This window comes from Scyliorhinus torazame, chromosome 7, assembly GCF_047496885.1.
Source record: "Scyliorhinus torazame isolate Kashiwa2021f chromosome 7, sScyTor2.1, whole genome shotgun sequence".
Classification (NCBI taxonomy): domain Eukaryota; kingdom Metazoa; phylum Chordata; class Chondrichthyes; order Carcharhiniformes; family Scyliorhinidae; genus Scyliorhinus; species Scyliorhinus torazame.
Genome location: NC_092713.1, coordinates 208,189,152 through 208,216,007, shown reverse-complemented (window position 1 = coordinate 208,216,007; position 26,856 = coordinate 208,189,152). Strand labels below are relative to the sequence as shown.

General features: G+C 48.8%; 1 protein-coding gene across 1 annotated transcript in view; it reads right to left on the bottom strand.

Annotated features, from left to right (window-relative positions):
* LOC140427435 (homeodomain-interacting protein kinase 4-like) overlaps window positions 1-23,047 on the bottom strand; it is a 71,568-nt gene extending 48,521 nt beyond the window's left edge. The window contains exons 1-2 of the mRNA XM_072512962.1: window positions 22,531-23,047; window positions 7,658-8,427 (exon numbers count right to left, since the gene is read on the bottom strand). Coding sequence (XP_072369063.1) covers window positions 7,658-8,427; window positions 22,531-23,047 — 1,287 coding nt within the window. The remainder of the gene's footprint in view (window positions 1-7,657; window positions 8,428-22,530) is intronic.
* Between the last annotated feature and the right edge of the window lie 3,809 nt (window positions 23,048-26,856).

Here is a 26,856-nt window from a genome sequence, read left to right as displayed (position 1 = left end):
AGCTTTTCTAACACAGTATGATGTGTTATCCGACCACAGGGGAGGCCATATTGAATTTGGTACTTGGTAATGAACCAGGGCAAGTGATAGATTTGTTAGTGGGGGAGCATTTTGGAGATAGTGACCACAATTCTGTGACTTTCACGATAGAGGGATAGGTGCGTGCAACAGGGCAAGGTTTACAATTGGAGGAAGGGTAAATACGATGCTGTCAGACAAGAACTAAAGTGCATAAGTTGGGAACATAGGCTGTTAGGGAAGGACACAATTGTAATGTGGAACTTGTTCAAGGAACAAATACTACGTGTCCTTGATATGTATGTCCCTGTCAGGCAGGGAAGAGATGGTCGAGTGAGGGAACCATGGTTGACAAGAGAGGTTGAATGTCTTGTTAAGAGGAAGAAGGATACTTATGTAAGGCTGAGGAAACAAGGTTCAGACAGGGCGCTGGAGGGATACAAGATAGCCAGGAGGGAACTGAAGAAAGGGATTAGGAGAGCTAAGAGAGGGCATGAAGAATCTTTGGCGGGGAGGATCAAGGAAAACCCCAAGGCCTTTCACACATATGTGAGAAATATGAGAATGACTAGAGCGAAATATTCAGCCTGGATCCCAGTTACCAGTGGCGTACCGCAGGGATCAGTTCTGGGTCCTCTGCTGTTTGTGATTTTCATTAATGACTTGGATGAGGGAGTTGAAGGGTGGATCAGTAAATTTGCAGACGATACGAAGATTGGTAGTGTTGTGGATAGTGAGGAGGGCTGTTGTCGGCTGCAAAGAGACATAGATAGAATGCAGAGCTGGGCTGAGAAGTGGCAGATGGAGTTTAACCCTGAAAAGTGTGAGGTTGTCCATTTTGGAAGGACAAATATGAATGCGGAATACAGGGTTAACGGTAGGGTTCTTGGCAATGTGGAGGAGCAGAGAGATCTTGGGGTCTACGTTCATAGACCTTTGAAAGTTGCCACTCAAGTGGATAGAGCTGTGAAGAAGGCCTATGGTGTGCTACCCTTCATTAGCAGAGGGATTGAATTTAAGAGCCGTGAGGTGATGATGCAGCTGTACAAAACCTTGGTAAGGCCACATTTGGAGTACTGTGTGCAGTTCTGGTCGCCTCATTTTAGGAAGCTTTGGAAAAGGTGCAAAGGAGATTTACCAGGATGTTGCCTGGAATGGAGAGTAGGTCTTACAAGGAAAGGTTGAGGGTGCTAGGCCTTTTCTCATTAAAACGGAGAAGGATGAGGGGCGACTTGATTGAGGTTTATAAGATGATCAGGGGAATAGATAGAGTAGACAATCAGAGACTTTTTCCCTGGGTGGAACAAACCATTACAAGGGGACATAGATTTAAGGTGAATGGTGGAAGATATAGGGGGGATGTCAGAGGAGTGGGGGCATGGAATGCACTGCCTGAGGAAGTAGTTGAGTCGGAAACATTAGGGACCTTCAAGCGGCTATTGGGTAGGTACATGGATTACGGTAGAATGATAGGGTGTAGATTAATTTGTTCTTAATCTAGGAGAAACGTTCGGCACAACATCATGGGCCGAAGGGCCTGTTCTGTGCTGTATTTTTCTATGTTCAATAGCACAGGCAAATCGGTAGCATGAGCATCGGACGTCAGTTTTTGACGGTTTCTGAGTTGCTGCACCTTTTGCAGCACTGGGAGGTGATCCAGGTTTGGTAAGGGTATGGCTGGAACAGTCATCCGCAGTTCTCTATTCATGAGAAGTTGAGCCAGAGACATACCGGTGGACAGAGGGGTTGCCCTGTACGCCAACAGCGCAAGGTTGAAGTCAGAAGCAGAGTCCGCAGCCTTGCAGAGCAGTTGCTTCACTATATGGACCCCTTTCTCAATCTTCCCGTTGGACTGCGGGTAGTGTGGGCTTGAGGTAATGTGGTTGAATTGATACGACTTGCCGAAATTGGACCACTCTTGGCTGTGGAAGGAGGGACCATTGTCACTCATGACAGTGAGTGGAATACCATGCCTGGCAAATGTCTCCTTGCAGGCCTTGATGACTGTCCTTGATGTGAGGTCTTAGGGCTTCACAACTACCGGGGAATTTGAGAAGTAATCTATGATGAGCACATAGTCACACACATTGGCGTGAAAAAGGTCGATTCCCACCTTGGACCACGGAGAGGTCACGCTCTTGTGTTGCTGGAGTGTTTCTTTTGATGGAGCAGGCTGGAAACACTGGCAGGTCGCACAATTCAGGACCATGTTGGATATGTCCTGGCTGATTCCAGGCCAATAGACAGCCTGCCGGGCCCTGCGCCTACACTTTTCGACACCTCGGTGTTCCTCGTGGATTTTTTTGAGCACTAAGCTCTGCAGACTGTGAGGAATAACGATACGATCTAGCTTGAGGAGGATCCCCGCGACGACCGTCAGGTCATCCTTCACATTGAAGAACTGAGGGCATTGCCCTTTTGCCAGCCATTTGCAAGGTGGTGCATTACACGCTGCAGAAGGGAGTCTTTGGCAGTCTCTTCACGCATGCTGATCACTCTTTCATCTGAGGCCGGGAGGTTGCTGGCACACAGCTGTACCTGTGCCTCAATCTGGCGGATGAAGTCAATCTGTTCACAGGGCGAGGTGATGGAGCGGGACAGGGCATCCGCAATTATCAGCTCCTTGCCTGATGTGTATACTAACTCAAAATCGTACCTTCGGAGTCGAAGGAGAATGTGCTGAAGCCTGGGTGTCATGTCATTCAAGTCCTTATGAATGATATGGACCAGGGGTCTATGGTCAGTCTCCACTGTGAATGTTGGTAGACCGTAGACGTAGTCATGGAACTTTTCAATGCTGGTTAGGAGGCCCAGGCACTCTTTTTCTATTTGGGTGTACCTCTGTTCAGTAGGAGTCATGGCCCTTGACGCATAAGCACCGAGATCCCAGGGCGAGGAGTCATCCCTCTGGAGGAGCACCGCACCAATGCCATCCTGGCTTGCGTCCGTGGAGATTTTTGTTTCCCTGCCCGGGTCAAAAAACGCTAGTACCGGAGCAGTGGTGAGCTTTGCTTTGAGCTCGAGCCACTCTGCTTGATGTGTGGGTAGCCACTGGAATGCAGTGGACTTCTGCACCAGATGCCTGAAAGCCGTGGTGTGTGAGGCCAAGTTGGTAATGAATTTTCCCAAGAAGTTCACCATTCCGAGGAAGCGTAGTACTGCCTTCTTGTCTTCCGGGGTCGTCATGGCGTTAATGGCCTTGACCTTGTCCGAATCTGGTTGCACACCCTGCTGGGATATCAGGTCACCCAAGAATTTGATGGTTGACATGCCAGAGGAGCACTTGGCCTTGTTCAGCTTGAGGCCGTTTGCATGGACACGTCGAAAGACTTGTTTGAGACGAGATATGTGTTCCTCGGGGGTCATGGACCATATGATTACATCATCTACGTAGACATGCACGACCTCAATGCCCTCCATCATCTGCTCCATGATCCTGTGGAAGATTTCAGAGGCTGAGACAATACTGAACGGCTTACGGTTATAACAGTACCTGCCAAATGGTGTGTTGAACGTGCAGAGCTTCCTGCTGGACTCATCCAGTTGTATCTGCCAGAAACCACGAGATTCATCTAACTTCGTGAAGAATTTGGCGCGTGCCATCTCACTGATCAGTTCCTCCCGCTTTGGGATCGGGTAGTGTTTCCGCATTATGTTCTGGTTAAGATCTTTGGGATCTATACATATCCGCAACTCTCCTGAAGGCTTCTTCACACAGACCATCGAGCTGACCCAGTCAGTCGGTTCCGTCACTTTGGAGATGATGCCCTGGTCTTGGAGCTCCTGTAGCTGTGCCTTTAGGCGTTCCTTCAGAGGAGCCGGCACTCGGTGTGGTGCATGGATTACAGGCGTGGCAACAGGCCTGAGTAGGATCTGCGCAAGGCTGCATAATGACCAGGCTTCCCGCAATTTAAACATCGCCTACCTTTTGCAGGGCATTGCCGCTTTAAGTGGGCGGTGCTGCAGTTCGGGCATGTCATGACGTTGACGTCATTACGCTCCGTGTGTTGTCGCACATGTGCAGTGCGGTCAGCCGACGTTCGCACCTGCGCAGTTTGGTTTTCGGCCACTTCGTTCTCCCGTTCGTGTTGTGCATGCGGGGGGCCGCATAAAAAGTGAACAAAATAGCCACTTTCATCGATACTGAGGCGCTGCATCCGGGTGATGGCCTGTACACTCTCTGCCTCGTGGGAGGCAAGTTTTTCGTATTCTGCCGATTTGAAACGGGAGTACCGATTTCTCGCCTGTTCATTCACGTTACACGTCTCGATTGCGACTGGCAGGGTCATGTGCTTAATTTTGAGGAGTTGCTCCCGCAAGGAATCGGAGTGCACCCCAAACACGATCTGATCCCTGATCATGGAATCAGCATTTGCACCGTAATTGCAGGACTGCGCTAATATACGGAGATGAGTTAGAAAGGATTGGAAAGGTTCATCCTTACCCTGAAGGCGTTGCTGGAAGATATTGCGCTCAAAGCTCTCGTTTGTTTCGACTTCACAGTGACTGCCGAACTTCTCCAAAACGGTCTTGAATTTGGTCTTGTCCTGGCCGTCGGTAAAATTAAGCGAGTTGAAATTCTGGATGGCTTGGATCCCCCGCAGTTGATAGGAGCAGCGTGATTTTTCTGGTATCGGACGCATCCTCGAGGTCAGAGGCCTCAATGTAGAGAACAAACCTTTGCTTGAAGGCCCACCAGTTGGCGCCGCGATTGCCGGAGATCCGTAGCTGTGGAAGGGCCTGGATCTTCTCCATGCCGCTGGAAGGCACTTGCTGGTCGTCATGGAATCACGCGAGGTAAACCACTTAGAGATAGTAGACTACTGGTACCATGTTGTGTTAATCACCCTGGGGTAACACGGACTGCAACTGGATGCAGTTGTACTTGAAAGTAGACTCCAAGCTTTGATGTTAGGTCAATACGCTTCATTGAACTTGTTAAGCAGTGCACACAGTTCTCTGTGGGTTTGACACTCTACTAATCTAAGCGTGCTTACTATAACTAACTAGACCAGACTAGCTCTGAGCCACGTGTAGAAGGTGCTAACTGATATATACACCCTGACTGTCACTACAGTTGTCACCAGTGGAAAGAGGCAGAGTGTTGATGCCTCGTGTGTTTTATAGTGGGAAACCACCTTCTAGTGTTCTGTCTGGTGATTGGTTGTGTTCTGTCCTGTGTGTTGATTGGTTGTACTGGGTGTCTGTCACTGTCTGTCTGTATCTCATTATGGGCTTAAGGCATATCATGACATTTGACACCCTGGTAGTGCCCATGCCAGCTGGAAGTGCTACTTGGGCATCATGGCAGTGCCTGGCTGGCACACCGGTGGCACCAGCAGTGCCAAGGCACTATTGGTGCCAGGGCATCAACCTGTAAGCAGCTAGGGGCCTCTGATCCCCTGGGAGGCCCCCACGAATGTCAATCCATCTGTTCCCCATTTGTGCGAACCAGTGTCAAACAGCACTCACCCAAGGTTTCCAAGGCAAAGGGGATGAAGCCAAAAGCCTCAGGTACCTTGGGAATCTGCACATTAGAGTGAGACTAGGTATCTCACTCTAATATGCAGATTTGCCAAAAAGTGATCCCGCCCAGAATCGGCAGACTTTACATCGCAACATCTCATGAGATTGTGTTGGATTTTACGAGGCGTTGTAAATCCAGGAATGGGGTCTCCCGGCTTTTATCGGCCATGCTGACCGTGGCGCGCTGCTTTTAGATCGTGCCCTTGGTCTCCTTACTTAAAAAAGGATATATTTGCTGGAGAGAGAGTGCAGCGAACTTTCACCAGACTGATTCCTGGGATGGCAGGATTGTTGAGATGGGGTCAAGTGGTTCTGTATTCACTGGAATTTAGAAGAATGAGAGGGGATCAAATCGAAACGTATGCAATTCTGACAGGGCTGGACAGACTGGATACAGGGATATTGTTTCCTCTGGTTAGAGGGTCTAGAACAGGGGACAGGGGGGGTCACAGTCCCAGGATACAGGGTAGGCCATTTAGGATGAGGAGAAGTTTCTTCACTCAAGGGGTGGTGAACCTGTGGAATTCTCTATCTCAGAAGGCTGTGGAGGCCAAATCACTGAATATATTTAAGAAGAAATGGATAGATTTCTAGATTTGAAAGGTGTTAAGGGGTATGGGGAGAGCACTGGAGTATGGTATTGAGATAGAGGGTCAGCCATGATCATACTGAATGCAGAGCAGGCTTGAAGAGTCAAATGGTACTATTTTCTAACTTAACTAGCCAATGGCCACTAAAGCCAATTGTTGGAGGTCAACTGGATATTCCAGTCACCTGCAAGCGGCAAGCTTAGCGGCACAGCTGGCAGCACGGTAGCACAGTGGTTAGCACTGTTGCTTCAGAGCTCCAGGGGTCCAGGTTCGATTCCCGGCTTGGGTCACTATCTGTGCGGAGTCTGCACGTTCTCCCTGTGTCTGCATGGCTTTCCTCCGGATGCTCTGGTTTCCTCCCACAGGTCCCGAAAGACGTGCTGTTAGGTGAATTGGACATTCTGATTTCTCCCTCAGTGTACCCGAACAGGCACCGTTGTGTGGCGACTAGGGGGTGTTCACAGTAACTTCATTGCAGTGTTAATGTAAGCCTACTTGTGACAATAAATATTATCATTATATTATTATTATTATATGTTGATTTATTTTCTCTTGTCCCAGGGTCATTTTCCTCTGAGCAGACTTTCACCTGATCCAACATGTTGCCCCAGAATTTATGGGGCTTTCTTTTTAGTGTTTGAGGCTGATGGTGGGGGTGGGGGGGGTAGGGTATGGACGGAGCTGGACCTGTGAATGCTTAGACACAGGTCAAATGTCCCGATACAGCTTTACTCCCACTTCCTTTTTCTGGAGGGAGACTTAGTGTTGAGCTCCCCCGTTTGAAGGGGCCCAGAAAAACATGGAGATGTGGCCCCCTGTCAGCCACTGATCCACATGGGTTCCTGAGCCACAACTAAGGTTGAAAAGCAAGTAAAGATTCAAAGAATTGAATCACCTGCCATGTTGATCAGAATCACAGAACTCTGACAGCACAGCAGGAGGTCATTTAGAATCATAGATCCATCGTTTCTGCGCAGGCTCTCCGAATAAGAAATTCAATTAAAGCCACTTCTCTACCTTTTCCCCGTAACCCTGCACATTCTTCCTTTTCAGATAATAATAGGTTTTCCTCCATAATGTCTCGATTGAACCTTCCACACGTACACTGTCAGGCAGTGCATTCCAGATCTTAGCCACTTGCTTTATGAAAACGTTTCTCCTCACATCTCCACTGCAGCGGTCGTCTGGATGCTTCTTGGAAGCCCACCTTGCCGCTGTAGATTCGAGGTCTGCGCCTCTACTCTCATTTGCTACCTCTTCCACTGACGCTAGGCCAAACCAGAGAGCAACCCTGCTCCAGGCCAAGCAAGTGGCCCAGGGCCGACAATCAAAGAGCTCCGAGGCCTGGACAGTGGAAGTGCACATCAGATGTCCTGTTCACAATCAGCACTGGGGTAGAAGGGGACTGGCACATCACCCAAATATCTGTTATACTTACAAAAGGCTGTGCTATGTTACATCTATATTTCTGAAAGAAGAATTGTTTCCTAAATTGCCAATACACAGCACGTTTACAAACCAACCTGTTTTCCGAACTCATTGTCAGCTGCACCGTCCACATTTTCAGTATCTGTTTGTTTATTGGTGATTTGAGACTTCTGCTGTGAAAAGACCTGTTCGTATGTCTCATTACTGAAATAGCAACTCTGCTTGAACCGTTGGCAGCACACGACCTGCTTTTCCTTTTCATTCTCCTCATAGCGTAGAGCAGCACCCAGGGCTTGAGATGATGCCTCATAATATTTTGTATGTTTGTATTTTGATTTGAGCTTCTGCATGGTAAGAAATGGGTGCTTTATGGCTACATTTGGGGCAATGCGTTGCCCAGGATCAAAGGTGAGAATTTTCTTTATGAGTGCCACCATCGTCTGCTGGTCAAACAATTCAGCTTTGAGTTCCCTATCTGGGAACATCGTTTTGCTGCTGTTGATTGCCACAAGATGGTCAAGTGAATGCATGGTTTTCGTCCTGGTCTCCAATGGCTGCACCATGGTCTCTGCTTGATACTCATCCACTGTTTTCAGCGTCCACTGGTATGTCGAATTGGGTTGACGGGCCTTTTTGAAGAAGTGATGGGTTTTACTGGCGACTTCCAGCAGGTGGTCGCTCGGTAGCCCTTGCATTTCGACAATGTACCTGATCTGGTCATACTCATTGGTACCAGGATAGAGGGGCCAACCAAGGTGAAGCTCTGCCATAACACAACCTAGAGACCACATGTCCAACTTTTCACAGAAGGGTAATCCGAGCAGAATCTCAGGTGATCGGTAAAATCTAGATTGGATGTAAGGCCCTGTGGAGATAAAAAAAAACTTTCTTTGAACAGATGTAACAATTAATTAAATTCAAGGAGATATAATAATAAATCTGCAATTATTCAAGGAATATTTTTAAAATTGAGTGTTGGAAAATTGTGCGAGTAATCTGTGACGGCGTCAAAGTGTCTGATGCTGTTTGGACCAATGAGGGGAACTCAGTATCTTGGATATTCGACCAGTGGTCAACAGTGACACTGTCCAGGGCAGGAATTAGAAGGATGGGGGACCTGTTTTTAGATGGGACATTTGCGAACCTTGGGGCGCTGGAGGAAAAATTTGGGCTTCCCCCCGGAAATGCCTTCAGGTACATGCAGGTAAAGGCGTTTGTAAGACGGCTGGTGAGGGAGTTCCCGCTGCTTCCAGCACTCAGGATCCAGGATAGGGTGCTCTCGGGGGTGTGGGTTGGAGAGGGCAAGATCTCGGCGATCTACCAGGAGATGCAGGAGGAGGAGGAGACCTCGGTGGAGGAGCTTAAGGGTAAATGGGAGGAGGAGCTGGGGAGGAAGTAGACGAGGGTGCGTGGGTGGATGCCCTGGGTAGGGTTAATTCTTCCTCCTCTTGCGCCCGGCTTAGCCTGATACAATTTAAGGTTCTTCACAGAGCGCATATGACAGGGGCGAGGCTGAGCAGGTTCTTTGGGGTGGAAGACAGGTGTGTGAGGTGCTCGGGGAGGCCAGCAAATCACACCCACATGTTCTGGGCGTGCCTGGCACTGGATGGGTTCTGGAGGGGTGTTGCGAGGACGGTGTCTAAGGTGGTGAACACCCGGGTTAAGCCGAGCTGGGTGTTAGCACTAGTTGGGATATCGGACGAGCCATGAGTGCAGGAGGCGAAAGAAGCCGGTATTCTGGCCTTTACGTCAATGGTAGCCTGGCGGAGGATTCTGCTACAGTGGAAAGATGCGAGGCCCTCAAGCATGGAAGCCTGGATCAGCGACATGGCAGGATTCATTAAATTGGAGAGGGTAAAATTTGCCTTGAGAGGGTCTGTGCAAGGGTTCTTCAGGCGGTGGCAACCGTTCCTAGACTTTCTAGCAGAGCGTTAGGAGGTGGTCTAACCCTGGCGGGGTGGGGGGGGGGGGGGTGTACTTTGTGTTTTCTACTGTGTTTATTATTGCTTAATGGTGGTGTTATAACCAGTATATCATGGTGCAGATACACACCCACTGATGGACACACAGCGGGACCAATCAACACACACAACACCGCAGCCAATCACCAGTTAGAGCACACGCACAAAACGACAGGGGGCATCAGAGTTCCCACTCATTCGAGCTGCAGCCTCCTAGTAGGACAGAGCTCACAGCCTGCAGCACAGATCTTCGCCATGTGCTGAGTGCATAGACTGGTTAGGAAAGGGCACAGGGCTTTAGTTCAATTTAATATCGTGTTAACCCACAGTGAAAGTATGTTCAACAGTTTCTGACTTAATAAAATAGTGTTGCACTATTTTAAGTGTTGGTGACCTGTATGTGTTCCACGGATCCAGAGCACCCAACACATCATGATACCAGGAGTTGAGGGATATTAGAACTTCTTAGACCTACCTGCAAGTGATCTGCCTTCCACCAGCATACCGTCATCCTGCAAAATGGACAGCGTCTGCCCGCCGCCACCGCTCCGCATCACCGATAACCTCGGGGCCAACTGGAAGATATTCAAACAACGCTTCCAACTCTACCTTGAAGCCACAGACCGGAAGGAAGCCTCGGACACCAGGAAGATCGCTCTCTTCCTATCCATGGCCGGGAACCATGCCATCCACATTTTCAATTCTCTCACCTTTGCGGATGATGAAGGTAAAACAAAGTTCAAGACGGTCTTCCTCAAGTTTGACACTCACTGCAGCATAGAGGTGAATGAAAGTTTTGAGCGCTATGTATTCCAACAGCGTTTGCAGGGTAAGGATGAACCTTTCCAGTCCTTTCTCACCCACCTCCACATCCTTGCGCAGTCCTGTAGCTACGGGCCCACCTCCGACTCCATGATACGCGACCAGATCGTTTTCGGTGTTCAGTCCCTACGCACCCCCTACGCCAGCAGCTCCTCAAGGTAAAGCAGCTCACCCTAGCGACCGCCATCGAGATCTGCGTGCTACACGAGAACGCCACGAGTCGGTATTCCCACATCCAAGTGGCTGAAACGGCGCGGCATGGTCCCCACGAGGCGGAACAGGTCCAAGCAATCGAGCAACTCCAGGGTCTCGCCCTGGATGAGGGCGGCCATTTTGCGCGCTTTTCGCGGACTCCTGCGCTTGTGCGCACCAAACGAGGGGACGACGACGTCGCCGAACGTAATGCGCAGGCACGCACCATGTACGACCACACCGCGCATGCGCGGTGGCGCAGCGAACGTACTGACGCTATAACGTGCGGCAACTGTGGCTCCGCCCATTTAAAGCGGCAATGCCCTGCCAAATCCCGACAATGCCTGAGATGTGGCAAACTTGGCCACTATGCTGCCTTATGCAGAGCAGCTCAGCCTGCCAACTCACATCGCTTCAGCCAGCCTCGCAGGAATGTCCGGGCCATTCAACCCACGGTCACCGAGTCTGATGCGGACCTATTACCCAACATTGACACCGAGGACCCGAAGCCTTTTCGAGTCGGTATCGTTACAAAAAACAGGGTGTCCCCGAAGCAAAGAATCCAGCCTCTATCGGTATACAGCATCGATCCAGACGATGAGTGGTGTGACACCCTGACGGTCAACCGGTCCCAAATATGATTCTGCCTGGACACTGGTGCCTCTGCCAATCTCATTGTGCGGTCTGATCTCCAAAGCCTTTGTGTCAAACCAGCCATCCTTCCATCAGCCTGCCAGCTATTAGATTACAATGGCAATGCCATTGATGCCAGTGGCTCGTGCCAACTTGAAGTGACGCACAGGTCATCCTTCCCCTTGAGATTGTGGGCTCCTCGAAAGCCTCCCTGCTTGGCGCGCAGGCATGCATGCTGTTGAACCTAGTTCAGAGAGTTCACTCTCTCTCTCCTGATGACACGTCTGCCTGTCAGGACACCGACTTCAGGGCGCAACTCAACGCCATTATCAACCAGCACCACGATGTCTTCGAGGGCATGGGCACGCTCCCATACACCTCGCAGGGTCCCAGCACCCCTTAAGGACCGCCTCAAGCAGCAGCTGCAGGACCTCCAGAACAAAGGAGTGATTTCCAAAGTCACGGAACCAAGCGACTGGGTCAGTTTCATGGTATGTGTAAAAAAAGCCTTCCGGTGAACTGGGAATTTGCATTGATCCCAAGGATCTAAATCGCAATATCATGAGGGAGCATTATTCAATTCCCAAGCGCGAAGAACTCACATGTGAGATGGCGCGCGCCAAGCTCTTCACCAAACTTGACGCCTCAAAAGGATTCTGGCAAATCCTGCTCAACAAATCCAGCAGGAAACTTTGCACATTTAATACCCCCTTTGGCACATATTGTTACAACCGGATGCCGTTTGGGATCATATCTGCTTCAGAAGTGTTCCATAGGATTATGGAACAAATGATGGAAGGCATTGAAGGTGTTCGCGTCTATGTCGACGACATAATCATTTGGTCCACCACCCCGCAGGAGCATGTTAGTCGCCTCCAGCGCGTATTCAAACGTATTCGTGAGCATGGCCTCCGTCTCAACAGGGCCAAATGCTCTTTTGGTCAGACGGAACTCAAGTTCCTCGGGGACCACATCTCCCAGTTGGATGTGCAGCCGGATGCGGACAAGGTGGCTGCTATCACAGCTATGAAAACGCCAGAGGACAAGAAGGTGGTCCTCCGATTTTTGGGCATGGTCAATTCTTTAGGGAACTTCATCCCTAACCTCGCCTCGCATACCACGGCTCTCAGGAACCTGGTCCGGAAGACGACAGACTTCCAATGGCTCCCTGCCCACGAGCGCGAATGGAGAGAACTCAAAGCAAAACTCACCAAGGCCCCGGTCTTAGCTTTCTTTGATCCAGCAAAAGAGACCAAAATTTCGACCGATGCCAGCCAATCTGGCATTGGGGCAGTGCTCCTTCAACGTGGCCTCATCATGGGCCCCCATTGCATATGAGTCACGCGCCATGACCCCCACGGAGCAGCGCTACGCGCAGATAGAAAAGGAGTGCCTGGGCCTTCTGACCGGTGTGGTTAAGTTTCACGATTATGTCCACGGACTTCCTCAATTCACCGTCGAGACCGACCATCGCCCGCTGGTCAATATAATACAGAAAGACTTGAACGACATGACTCCTCGCCTCCAGCGTATTCTTCTCAAGCTCCGGCGATATGACTTCCAGCTGGTATACACCCCAGGCAAAGACCTCATCATTGCTGACGCTCTCTCCAGGGCAGTCAACACTCCTTGTGACCCAGTGGGATTTGTCTGCCAGGTTGATGCCCATGTGGCATTCGCGGCCTCCAATCTACCTGCCACGGATTAACGCCTCGTCCAAATTCGCCGCTACAGCGTGTCATGCACCACCTAACAGATGGGTGGCTCAAGGGCCAATGCCCTCAGTTCTATAATGTCAGAGATGATCTGGCGGTAATAGACGGGGTTCTTCTAAAACTGGACCGCATTGTCATCCCGCATAGCATGCGCCAGCTCGTCCTGGAGCAACTACACGAGGGCCACCTTGGCTTGGAAAAGTGCAGCCGACGGGCCCGAGAGGCAGTGTACTGGCCCAGCATCAATGAGGACATAGCCAACACAGTGCTCAACTGCCCCACTTGTCAGCGCTTCCAGCCGGCCCAACCACGTGAGACCCTGCAGCCCCATGAGTTGATCACGTCACCATGGACCAAGGTGGGCATCGACCTGTTCCACGCGCTGGGTAGAGACTATGTCCTGATCGTGGACTACTTTTTGAACTACCCGGAGGTGATACGGTTGCACGACATCACCTCGTCTGCAGTCATTCGTGCCTTAAGGAAACCTTTGCTCGACACGGCATCCCGCTCACGGTTCTGTTGGACAATGGCCCCTGCTTCGCCAGCCAGGAATAGTCCAACTTTGCCAGGCGGTACAATTTTGCCCATGTGACATCCAGTCCCCTGTACCCCCAATCCAACGGCAAAGCGGAGAAGGGAGTACATATAGTCAAACAGCTCCTCTGCAAGGCTGCCGATGCTGGGTACGATTTCTACCTCGCCTTGCTGGCCTATCGCTCTGCCCCACTGTCCACTGGCCTGTCGCCAGCCCAGTTGCTCATGGGTCGTATCCTGAGGATGATGGTGCCGTCCATTCATGTTCCAGACCTCGACCATGTTCCAGCCCTTCGCCGGATGCAGCTGTCTCGTGCACAGCACAAGGTGGCTCATGACTCCCGTGCAGCTGATCTCCCAGCTTTGGCTCCAGATGACAACGTCTGCATCCATCTTCCGGATGGTGGCTTGTCTGTGACCTCTGTTGTCCTTCGGCAGGTGGCCCCCCGCTCGTTCCTGGTTCGTCTACCGGATGGATCCATTCTGCGCCGTAATCGCCGCGCCCTTCGTCTCGTTCCACGCTCGCTACGTGATCCTCCTCTGTTGCTTCGCCCTCCTGCTGACCCTCCCACGGACTATGCAGAAAACTCTGTCAATCTGCATCCCCCTGACTCTGATGCAGTCCAGCCCGCTCCTGAACCAGCGGCTCTCGACCCACCCTTGAGGCAGTCAACCAGAATTCTTTGCCCACCTCAGAGACTTAATTTATGAACGTTGCGGACTCATAGACTTTCTGAATTGTTTTGTTGCTTTGTTTGATCATTTACCTGGTTTGTATATAGTGTTCATCTCGTTATTCTTGTTGCATTCTGCTTCTCTGCACCAGGCACCTTCCCATGAAAATAGCTTAGTTCTCATGTACGTAGTCCTGTAAATATGTCTTCGCACCCCACACGTAGTTAGGAACATTCTCACCATAAACTATTTATTGCCACACATATACATTCTTTTATAAAAGGGGGGATGTCATAATATACACCAGTATATCATGGTGCAGATACACACCCACTGATGGACACACAGCGGGACCAATCAACACACACAACACCGCAGCCAATCACCAGTTAGAACACACGCACGATAAAGACAGGGGGCATCAGAGTTCCCGCTCATTCGAGCTGCAGCCTCCAAGTATGACAGAGCTCACAGCCTGCAGCACAGATCTTCACCATGTGCTGAGGGCATCGACTGGTTTGGACAAGGCACAGGTCTTTAGTTCAATCTAATATTGTGTTAACCCACGGTGAAAGTATGTTCAACAGTTTCTGACTTAATAAAATAGTGTTGCACTATTTGAAGTGTTGGTGACCTGTATGTGTTTCACGGATCCAGAGCACCCAACACACCAGGGGGGTTTGTATATTGGGAGAATTTGTGATGCCGATGTAAGATGTTTATTTATGTGTTCTTTGTTTTTCTTTTTTCTGTAATGGGGGGGGGTTGTTGAAAATAAGTGAAAATTTGAACTAAAATAATTCTTTTAAAAAACAGTAATACTGTCAGTGACTTGCATTTCGTACCAATGATAATGTCAGAGTGTCTGGGCAATTGCATCAGTGGTGGTGTCAATCTGTGAACTGCACTGTAAAGAACCAAGCCCCGTTCATGAATAAGATTGGGAAAAGTCCCATTTCTCACAAGCGGGAGCTGTGATGATTTTCCCCACTACCTCACAGTTGCCACAAGAAAGTCATTTTGGTAATTTGGACACGTGGCCTGCTGCTTACATTACCTGCTGCGAAGAACTCAACATTACCTACAGCACCACAAACCTCACCACAGGAGGCGGGTCCCGAATCCACCGCATTCGGAATGGAAATAAAACCCCATGCTGTTCGCAACAATCTGACTCATGCCAGTCGTCCAGCCAAATGAGCCAACTGACCCCCCCAGGACTGCTGTGGCAACATACACATTTAATAATAATAATCAGTATTGTCACACGTAGGCTTACATTAACACTGCAATGAAGTTACTGTGAAAAGCCATGAGTCGCCACATTCCGGCGCCTGTTCGGGTGCAATGAGGGAGAATTCAGAATGTCCAAATTACCTAACAAGGATGTCTTTCGGGACTTGTGGGAGGAAACTGGAGCGCCCGGAGGAAACCCACCCAGACACAGGGAGAACGTGCAGACTCCGCACAGCCAGTGACCCAAGCCGGGAATCAAACCTGGGACCCTGGTGCTGTGAAGCAACAGTGCTAACCAGTGTGCTGCCGCATTTACATGCCAGTTGTAATCTGGAATGTTATACGTTTTAGTTACCGTTGTATGAAGAGTCAAAAGTCCTGTTCCTTTTCACCAAACACCATTTATTTCACTTCCACAGCCTCTGCACAAAACTCTAACAACACACCACCTGACACAAGGGCCACCTGAAGCCCCTTTACATATCAGTGTCAATCATTGGATACTTAACATAAATGAGACAACTAATTGCAATGTCTCTTAATGCATTACTTAACTCTTAACCCATTACTTGACATGGAACAACGGATAGTGATGGTGAAGGCTCTACAATTTTCACTCCATCTCATTGCTGACCAGAAACCTCTTCTGCTCTTATCCCCTGTCAATGGCGTGTGTTGGAAGAATTCACAAGTTGATGCTGAACCTGTTTGGTCATGTTGTGAGCGCCCCTTCCTTGTCAATCAAGTCCTGGAGTGGGACTTGAACCCAGAGTTTCTGGCTGAGAGGCAGGCTCACTACCCACTGCGCCACAAGACCTCTGCGAGACATTATGCATCTTGAGTTTTAAATTGCTTTGTGTTGAAAATATGAAGTCTCTTCCTGAGCACTAGCTTTAAAAGGATTAACAGAGATGGTGGTTACAATGTATAACCAGGGGTAAAGAAGCTCTGCCTAAGACAATGCATCTACTTTTGGATTAGTGCAAAATTGTTCCTTTAAATCCAGTTCCAGCACATAAGCAGTTTATAGGTCGATGGCAGTTCTAGTTCCCATACCAAACTTACAGATACTTCTTTATAAGCTGAGGAGGGAAGATTAATTCAAACTTAAAGAGCTACTACTTGAGGGGCTCTGCTTGTTGATCTCTATCTAAATTTGTATGGTCAGATATTGAAAGTCGAGCAACTCCTGATAACCCTTTCCATGAAATAAAAATGACAGAATAGAGGAGGAGACTTTTTTTTTAAAGTAGCGAGACCAGGAAATGTTGGTCTTGAGTGAGAGTTGGGAATCTTTGTACCCAAATTACAGACCGTCAACATGCAAGTACAGCAAGCAATTAGGAAGGCAAATGGTATGTTAGAGTTCAGTGCAAGTTGGATGGTGGAGAAGAGTAAGGAGGTCTTGCTTTAGTGAGGTTACACCTGTGGTACCGTGCCTAAGGAAGGATATATTTTCCTTGGAGGGGTTGTAATGAAAGTTCATTAGGTTGATCCCCAGGATGCGAGGATTGTCCAATGAGGAAAAATAAAGTAGAGTGGGCCTATACTGGTGGGCCTATACTGGTGGTCTGATTAGCAAGTTTGCAGATGATACTAAGATTGGTGGAGTTGCGGATAGCGAGGAGGACTGTCAGATAATACAGCAAAATATATATAGATTGGAGAGTTGGGCAGAGAAATGGCAGATGGCGTTCAATCCAGGCAAATGCAAAATGCATTTTGGAAGATCTAATTCAAGAGCGGACTATACGGTCAATGGAAGAGTCCTGGGGAAAATTGATGTACAGAGAGATCTGGGAGTTCAGGTCCATTGTACCCTGAAGAAGGCAACGCAGGTCGATAGAGTGGTCAAGAAGGCGTACAGCATGCTTGCCTTCATCGGACGGGGTATTGAGTACAAGAGTCGGCAGGTCATGTTACAGTTGTATAGGACTTTGGTTAGGTCACATTTGGAATACTGCGTGCAGTTCTGGTCGCCACATTACCAGAAGGATGTGGATGCTTTAGAGGGGGTGCAGAGGAGGTTCACCAGGATGTTGCCTGGTATGGAGGGTGCTAGCTATGAAGAAAGGTTGAGTAGATTAGGATTGTTTTCGTTGGAAAGACGGAGGTTGAGGGGGGATCTGATTGAGGTCTACAAAATTATGAGAGGTATGGACAGGGTGGATAGCAACAAGCTTTTTCCAAGAGTGGGGGTGTCACTTACAAGGGGTCACGATTTCAAGGTGAGAGGGGGAAAGTTTACGCAGAGGATGGTGGGTGTCTGGAACGCTTTGCCAGCGGAGGTGGCAGAGGCGGGCACGATAGCATCATTCAAGGTGCATCTAGACAGATATATGAACGAGCGAGGAACAGAGGGAAGTAGATCCTTGGAAAATAGGCGACAGGTTTAGATAAAGGATCTGGATCGGCGCAGGCTGGGAGGGCCGAAGGGCCTCTTCCTGTGCTGTAATTTCCTTTGTTCTTTGTTCTTTGTTCTATACTCTCTGGGGTTTAAATGAATGAGAGGTGATTTCATTCAAACGTGTAAAGTTCTCAGAGAGTCTGACAGGGCAGGTACTGAAGGTCCTTTCTCTTGGTTGGAAAGTTTAGGACAAGGAGTTATAATGTCAGAATTTAAGCAAGACTGGTGAAACCATGAGGCAAACAAGGTGATTATCAAGGGCAGGGGAGGGGCAGGGTGCAAAACACTGCCAAATAAAATCAGAAATTAAAAGCACCTGGATTTGTATTGATGAACAAATAGCATATCTGTTTCCAGCGGATTAGATTATTCATTCTGAATGGAAGAGATTGTGTCTAGTTCTCCACTTGTGTTTTGCTAATCGTGGTAACATTTTATCCTGATTGTTGAATAGAAAATAGTACTATTACTGAGTGGCGAACGCTGAGAAGGTGTGGGCCTGGAGTACGGAGATGGAGGTTTCGTGGGTGAAGATGGAGGCAGGTTTTTGTAAGGGGTGAGGGTTGCAGGTGTTGTCAATGGTGCTGGTTCCGTTTGCCCCGGGGATGTATTCGGGTAGTCCGGTAGTAGTGGCCACGCTGAAAATATGGAGGCAGTTTCGGCAGCACTTCAAGTTGGAGGGTGGAGTCGAAGTTGATGCCGATTCGGCGTGGGAGGATGGATGCGAGGTTTCAGGTATGGGAGGAGTGCGGGGTGAAATAAAGGATCTGCTCCTCGAAGGATGGCTAGCGAGTCTGGAGAAGTTGGGGGCGAAGTTTGGGGTGCTGCGAGAGGAGGGTTTCAGGTACGTAAGATAAAAGCAAATTACTGCGGATGCTGGAACTTGAAACAAAAACAGAAAATACTGGACAATCTCAGCATCTATGGAGAGAGAAGGGAGCAAATGTTTTGAGTCTGGATGGCTCTTTGTCAAAGCTAGAGAGAACTGGAAATGAGGACGGTACATGCAGGTGCAGGATTTTGTGAAGAAGGTCTGTCTGACCTTTCCCGTAGCCCCGCCCTCCTCGTTGCTGGAGGGGGTGTTGGCGGTGATGGTGTTGGAGGGAAAGGGATTTAGGGGAGGGATTTGGAGGCTGATAGGGCATCTCAGGAGGAGGTTAAGGCCAAATGGGAAGAGGAGCTGGGAATGGGAGAGGAGGAGGGGTTGTGGTGCGAGGTGCTGCAGAGGCTGAATACCTCAACCCCGTGTGCGTGGCTGGGGCTGAAACAGCTAAAGATGGGACACAGAGCGCACCTGACGAAGTCGAGGATGAGCCAGTTGTTTGAGGGGATGGAGGATATTTGTGAGCTGTGTGGGAGGGGTGCAGCCAATCCTGTACACATGTTCTGGTCCTGCCCAAAGTTGGAGAAGTTTTGGGGGTCATTCTTCAGCACCATGTTGGCAATTCTACACGTGGCCTTAGAGCACAGTCCCCTGGGCGCCATATTCGGGATGTCGAGCTTGTCAGAGTTACAGACGGGAGCGGGGACAGATGTTTTAGTCTTCGCCTCGTTGTTCGCTCGCAGGTGGGTCCTGTTGGGGTGGAGGTCAGCTTCTCTACCCTGTGCCATGTATGTCTGGGCACCTTTGGAATTCTCGTATTTGGAGAAGGTGAAATTTACTCTGAGGTGAGGGGCGAGTGAGGGGTTTCACAAGAGATGGGGTTTGTTTGTATTACGTTTTGGGGAGCTGGTTGCCACCAACTGCTAAGGGAGCGGCATTGGGATTGGGGGGGGCGGGGGCTTGGGGTTTTGTTTCATTTTGGGTTGGTTGTATTTTGTAAATGTTATGTGCATGATATGTTTAATTGTTAAAATGTTAAAAAGTTAAAATTTGAATAAAAATATATATTTGTTAAAAGAATAGAGAATAGCACGAGAAATCTGAATTGAACTGATACTCTTTATTGATGGACAATTGCTTTATATACCTTTAAAAAAATATCGAAGTTCTAATCGATGGAATTTGTACCATGTACTATTCATTTTGTAACTGCATGGTGTGCGTGTTTTACTAGCCTCTTAAGCTGAGTTGTGGGCGACAAGGAGAACATGAAGATTTGTGGTATTCATGTGAATCTGCCCTGATGAATGCAAGATGACAGCACGTCTCTTTTCAGCAATACTCAAGTTTTGTTCCACCAAGAGAAAGTTATTTAAATTGCCAGTGCCAAATTCTTTTTTTTCCAATCAAGGGGCAAGGTAGCATGGCCAATCTACCTACCTGCACATCGTCGGGTTGTGGGGGTGAGACCCACGCAGACATGGGTAGAATGTGCACGCTCCACACGGACAGTGACCCAGGGCCAGGACCGAACCCGGGTCCTCAGCATCGTGAGGCAGCAGTGCTGACCACTGCGCCAACGTTCCGCCCATATTAAAATTCCATAGCTGCCAGTATATATTCATTTGCTGGACAATGCAGTTGCACCATTTTAGTTTAAATTAGTTTAGGTTAGAGCAGACTACCACCAGAGTAAAAAGAGACACAGGATTAATTTAGCAATTGGAACCATTATTTTTTTATTTAAGTTAAATGGAAGAATTCAATGAAAATGTCATATAGTCATAGAACGGTTACAGCAAAGAAGGAGATCATTTGTCCCATCCTGTCTGTACCGGCTCTCTACAAAACCCTGGTGCCACTCCCTCACCTTTTCCCCTGTAAATCTTTCCTTTTTAAATAATGATCCAATTCTCTTTTGAAAGCCACAATTGAATCTGCCTCCACAACATTCTCAGAGAGTGCATCCTTACCCCCTCCACAACATTCTCAGAGAGTGCACTTCAGATCCTTACCCCCTTGCTGCAAATTGTTCCTGATGTGGCTGTTGCTTCTATTGCCAAACAGCTTAAATCATTGTTTGCTGGTTCTTGACCCTTCCAGCAATGAGAACAGTTTCTCCCTTTCTGCTCTGTCCAGACTCCACATGGTTTTGAACACTTCTACCAAACCTCCTCTCAACCAAGGAAAACAGTCCTGACCTCTCCAATCGAACTACGTAATTCTAGTTCCTTATCTTTGGAACCATTCTTGTGAACCTTTTCTTCACCTTCTCTGATGCCTTCCAACATCCTTCCTGAAGTCTGGCACCCAGAACAGCACACAATACTCCAGTTGGGGCTCAACAAGTGTTTTATGTCGACTTATCATTACTTCCTTGTTTTTGTATTCTTTGCCCCTATTTATCAAGCCCAGGATCCCTACGCTTTATTTTTAAAACTCTCTCAACTTGTCCTCCCACCTTCAATCATTTATACACATGTACCCCCCCACATACCTTGCTCCTGCACCCGCTTTAGAATTGGACCCGTTATTCAATATTACCTCACCGCATTCTTTCTACTAAAATGTATCGCTTCATATTTCTCTGCATTAAATTTCATCTGCTACTTGTCTGCCCATTCCACCAACCTGTCACTGTTCTTTTGAAATTTAATGCTACACTCCTCACAGTCCATTTCCAAGTTTCATGTCATCTGCAAATTTTGAAATTGGGCTCTGTTCACCAAAACCTAGGTCATTAAAAATGGTCGAGAAAAGCAGGGGCCTAATACTGATCCCAAGATTCACCTTGCTCAGATCCAAAAAACAGCCATTTTTCACTGCTCTCTGTTTCCTGTCAGTCAGCTAATTTAATATCCATGTTCCTCATGTCCCTCTTATTCCATGAGCTCTAACTTTGCTCACGAGTCTGTTGTGCAGACCTTTATCAGATGCCTGCAAGGAGAGCGGGAGTAGACCATATGCTCTCTTCATACTCCTCTGTAAGATTAATAGGATCATGGATGGCCATCTACCTCAACCCTACTTTCTTGCTCACTCCCCATATCCCGAGATTCCCTTTGTGTCCCAAAATCTATTGACCTCTGTCTTGAATATACAAATCGCCTGAGAATCTACTGCTTCCTGGGATAGAGAATTCAAAATATTCACAACGCTGTCTCAGCTCCAAATAGCCCACCCCTTATCCTGAGTCTGTGAACCCTCGATCTAGACTGTCCCAGCAGAGAAAACATCCTCTCATCATCCAGCATGTCGAGCTCTCTCAGAATTTGAAATGGTTCAACTCAAATGTAACTTATCTGTTTGCTATTCTTTTATTAAATAAATAATTGCAATGATTTAAAAATTAAAATGAGACCTTAAGATTTGATGTGGCATTTGATCATAAAACAAGCTGAGCTAACATAGGGGAGGCAGAGGCGTAGTGCTGTTTTCACTGGACTAATGATCCATGAGACCTGAGTTTGAATCCCGCCAGAGTCAATGGTGGAATTTGAATTCAATAAAAAATCTAGAATTTACTATGAAACCATTGTCCATTGTTGTAAAAACCCATCTGGTTCACCAATGACCTTTAGAGAAGGAAATCCATCATTCTTACCTGGTCTGGCCTACATGTGACTCCAGACCCACAGCAATGTGGTTGACTCTTAAATTCCCTCAGGGATGGGCAATAAATGCTGACCCAGCCAGCAAGCCCATATCCCATGAATGAATAAAGAAAAAAAACTCCTCCTCGAACCTATTCCTTGAACAATGTCATTCGCATTTTCTATTTGAATATTTTTTTAAATTAAGAATTTAAAGAAGGGGCATAAATGATGATTTAAACTGACAGCGAGATTACTTCATTACCAGTAGTTGCTCAAACTAATATTCATTCATTATCCACCAACCATCAAGGTACATCTATGTACGTCCCTAGACGATAATAATAAATGGAAGAATGAAAATGAATACATACCTTTAATTTGCTGAATTTCAGACAATATGCAGGCTGAACCAAAGTCAATCACCTTGACTTTGAAAGGAAATTGAGCCTGTTCAACAAGCATGATATTTTCGGGCTTGATGTCCGTGTGAACAATAGAGAGCTCCTTCAGTTTCTGCAGAGCAATTAGAAGCTGTTTAGTGATCGAGCGAATGTGCCTGATTGGTAGAGGGAGAAAACTGTTGTCCTTCTGATACTCGTATAAACTTTGCTCCAGAAGTTCGAACACCAGGCATAACTTGGTATCATCATTGAAGGACTCAAAAAAACGAACAATATGGAACCGATCTGAATCCACACTTCCCAACATTCTGAGCATTTTTAACTCACACTTGATGACCCCTTTCCGGAAAGTATAGTTCCTGATTATCTTTATGGCCACAAAGTGACCAGAGGCTCTTTTCCAACATTTGGTCACTTCTCCAAATGTTCCTTTTCCCAAAATGGCAATGACATCATAGACATCAGTGTCAGAGTACATTACAGACATTTTTCACAAGGATACCCAAAGTCTAACCTTTTCACTGCTCCACTGTATCCAACAACAGAACCTTCATCGTATTCCAGCTCAGTTGCCATCACTAAGGCGCAAGAGGCATCCCATTGTGACACTGGTTCACCAGCTGCTGACCATTTACCTGGTAACAAGAATATTGTTGACCTCGGAGTGTCAGCTGCAGTACGAGCTCCAACAAGGTGGTAGCCCTTCCATACTGCCTGATTTGAGCCTTTTCTTATTTTATTCAGGGGGAAGTTAAACCACTGAGAGAGGATTTACAAGTGCTGGGCTGAATAAACGTTTTCATTAACAACAGACATTTGACAAGGGCTCAGAATGTCCAAGGGACTTGAACCTGACTTGACACCCCACTGAAGTTATATTCCATGCAGTGTCAAACCAGGTCGGGAGCCAGCTCCTCTATGATCTCCCTAGATGAGGGGCTGGGGCTACACCCATAATCCAGGGTGCCCTGGGACATAAATATCCATGTCGGACAGTGGGTTGGAGGGCGGGAGACACTTCGCGGAGTAGAGTGTGTTTTGAGTAAGTAAAATAAAGCCTTTTTTGTTCCTATCCAACATTGTTTCCTCGTGGTCACTTGCCTGGATCCTACACTAGCGATGAGGTAAACTGGAGCTGCTGGAGACGCCATTCCCTCAGGACCCGGCCTACTTCGAACAAGCCTCAAGAGGCCTCCAACCTGGCAACATATATTGCACTTATTGGAAAATTAGAGGCTTTTGACACCGAGACAGGCGATTGGAACCAATATATTGAGAGGGTGCAGTATGTTTTTCGTCTCAGCGGCATTGTCGGCGATGAAAGCCAGGCGGTGACTCTCCTCACAGTCTGTGGAGCCACTACATACAACATGGTCAAATTTTGACTTACTTGAACTCGCCTGACACATTCATTCGTAGAGTTGGTCTCATTGATGAGTAACCACTTTAATCCATTGTCGCCCATCAGTGAGATATTTTTGTTTCCACACTGTCACCCAGAACCGGGGTAATCGGTGACCGAGTCCCTGGCTTGCTTGAAAAAGCTCGCCAAAAATTGCGAGTTTGCCCACTCTATCGGAGTCATTCACGGACTGGTTGGTCTGCGCCATCTGGATCCGGTTATCCAAGAGCATTTGCGGGGCAAGGCCCAGCTGGATTTATAAAACAGGACTGGCATCGCTCTGTCTAGGGAAGGAGCGGAGCAAGGAGTGCAGGAGCGGTGCAGGATGGCTGTCCTGAACCTGGGGTGCCAAGCAGGGAACAGAGCACCACCGGGCAACTGTTCCGGACACCGACCACAGGGATAATTTTTCCCGGGACTCAGACCATCATTGGCAAGTTCCTGAGGAGCGGCGCCAGATATACCCCGCTCAGGAGGGCCCCCGCCCACAGAGTCAACACGCCAGTGCCCGGAAGGGCCATAAGGACCGACACCAGAGGGGAAGCCCACCTACCTACCACGACGCCAATGGTGACCTCCCCTGAGGGCGGACCCACTTTGTGGACGACGTCATCGTCGACCACTAGCTGCGCCAAGAGCGGCACCAACTCGAGTCACAATCAGAACCAATGGTTTCCCAATCCTCATGGAGTTCGATACCAGGGCTGTGGTATCCGTGGTAAGCAACTGCACATTTGACCAGGTCTGTTCGAGTATCCGATGTTTGGAGCTATGGGACATGGGCGCAAGATTGGCAACATATATGGGTGAGCTGTTGGAAATTGCGGGCACCTTAGAGGTCCCCATGGAGTACGGAGGACAATCCACAAATCTGCCATTGGTGTTAGTCCGAGGGACAGGACCCAGCCTGTTGGGATGAGATTGGCTAAAGAACCTCTGGTTGGATTGACAGCAAGTGTGCCGGATGAACACCGATGGCCCAGGTGTGATACTGGCGAGATTTCCAGCTGACTTTAAGGAAGGTTTGGGGACCATGTGAGGGATCGCCGCCAGGATTTGCATGAATCCTGAGGCCCAGCCATGTTATTTTCTTTTTTTTAAAATATATTTATTAAAGTTTTTTAACACAATTGTTCTCCCTTACAAACAATAACCCCCCCCCCCCCCCCCGCGTAAGAAAAAAAAACGAGAAATCGCGCAGAGCAAGATATATACATGGCAAAATGATATATTTACACAGCTTTGTACACTGGCCCTCACCCGTACATGCCAGTTTCCCCGACCCTTCATGTTATCTCTTGCTCATCCACCCTCCCAGGCAGTCCCCCCTTTCCCCCCCCCCCTCCCCCCCTCCCAGGACGTCCCCTCCACCACCCCCCCCAAGGTTGCTGCAGCTGCTGACCGACCTTCCTCTAACGCTCCACGAGATAGTCTAGGAATGGTTGCCACCGCCTGTAGAACCCCTGTGCAGACCCTCTCAAGGCAAACTTAATCCTCTCCAACTTTATGAACCCAGCCATATCATTTATCCAGGCCTCCAGGCTGGGGGGCTTCGCCTCCTTCCACATTAGCAAGATCCTTCGCCGGGCTACCTGGGACGCAAAGGCCAGAATGCCGGCCTCTTTCGCCTCCTGCACTCCCGGTTCGTCCACTACTCCAAATATTGCTAGCCCCCAGCTTGGCTTGACCCAGCTTGGGGTAACTCGAACTTCTCCTCCAGTGCCCCTAGGCTCGCAAACGTCCCGTCGATGAACAGGTCCCCCATTCTTCCAATCCCCGCCCGATGCCAGCTCTGGAACCCCCCGTCCATCTTCCCCGGGACAAACCGGTGGTTACCCCTGATCGGGGACCACACCGATGCTCCCATTGCACCCCGGTGCCGTCTCCACTGGCCCCAGATCCTTAGCGTTGCGGCCACCACCGGGCTCGTGGTATACTTTGTCGGCGAGAGCGGCAGCGGTGCCGTCACTAACGCCCCCAGGCTCGTTCCTTTACAGGACGCCATCTCCATCCTCTTCCATGCCGCCCCCTCTCCCTCCATAACCCACTTGCGGATCATCGCCACATTTGCTGCCCAGTAGTAGCTTCCCAGGTTTGGCAGCGCCAACCCTCCTCGGTCCCTACTGCGTTCCAGGAACCCTCTCCTTACTCTCGGGGTCTTATTCGCCCACACAAACCCCATAGTACTCCTGCCTACTCTCTTAAAAAAGGCCTTAGTGATCACGATGGGAAGGCACTGAAACACAAACAGAAACTTCGGAAGGACCACCATTTTGACCGACTGAACTCTACCCGCCAGCGAGAGCGGTAACATGTCCCATCTTTTGAAATCCTCCTCCATTTGCTCCACCAACCTCGTCAGATTCAGTTTATGTAGGGTCCCCCAACTCCTGGCTATCTGGATCCCCAGATACCGAAAGCTCCCCTCCGCCCTCTTCAGCGGTAGGTCCCCTATCCCTCTTTCTTGGTCCCCCGCCTGTAATACAAAGAGCTCACTCTTCCCTACATTGAGCTTATAGCCCGAAAACTCCCCAAACTCCCTTAAAGTCTGCATGACCTCCACCATCCCCTCCATTGGATCTGCCACGTACAGCAACAGGTCATCCGCATATAGCGACACCCGATGCTCTTCTCCCCCTCGGACCACCCCCCTCCATTTATTAGACTCCTTCAATGACATGGCCAATGGTTCGATCGCCAATGCGAACAACAGGGGGGACGGGGGCACCCCTGCCTCGTCCCTCGGTACAGTCGAAAGTACTCCGACCTCCACCGGTTCGTCACTACACTCGCCATCGGGGCTCTGTAAAGGAGCTTAACCCAATTGATAAACCCTACCCCAAACCCAAACTTACGCAGCCCCTCCCAGAGGTACTCCCACTCTACTCGGTCAA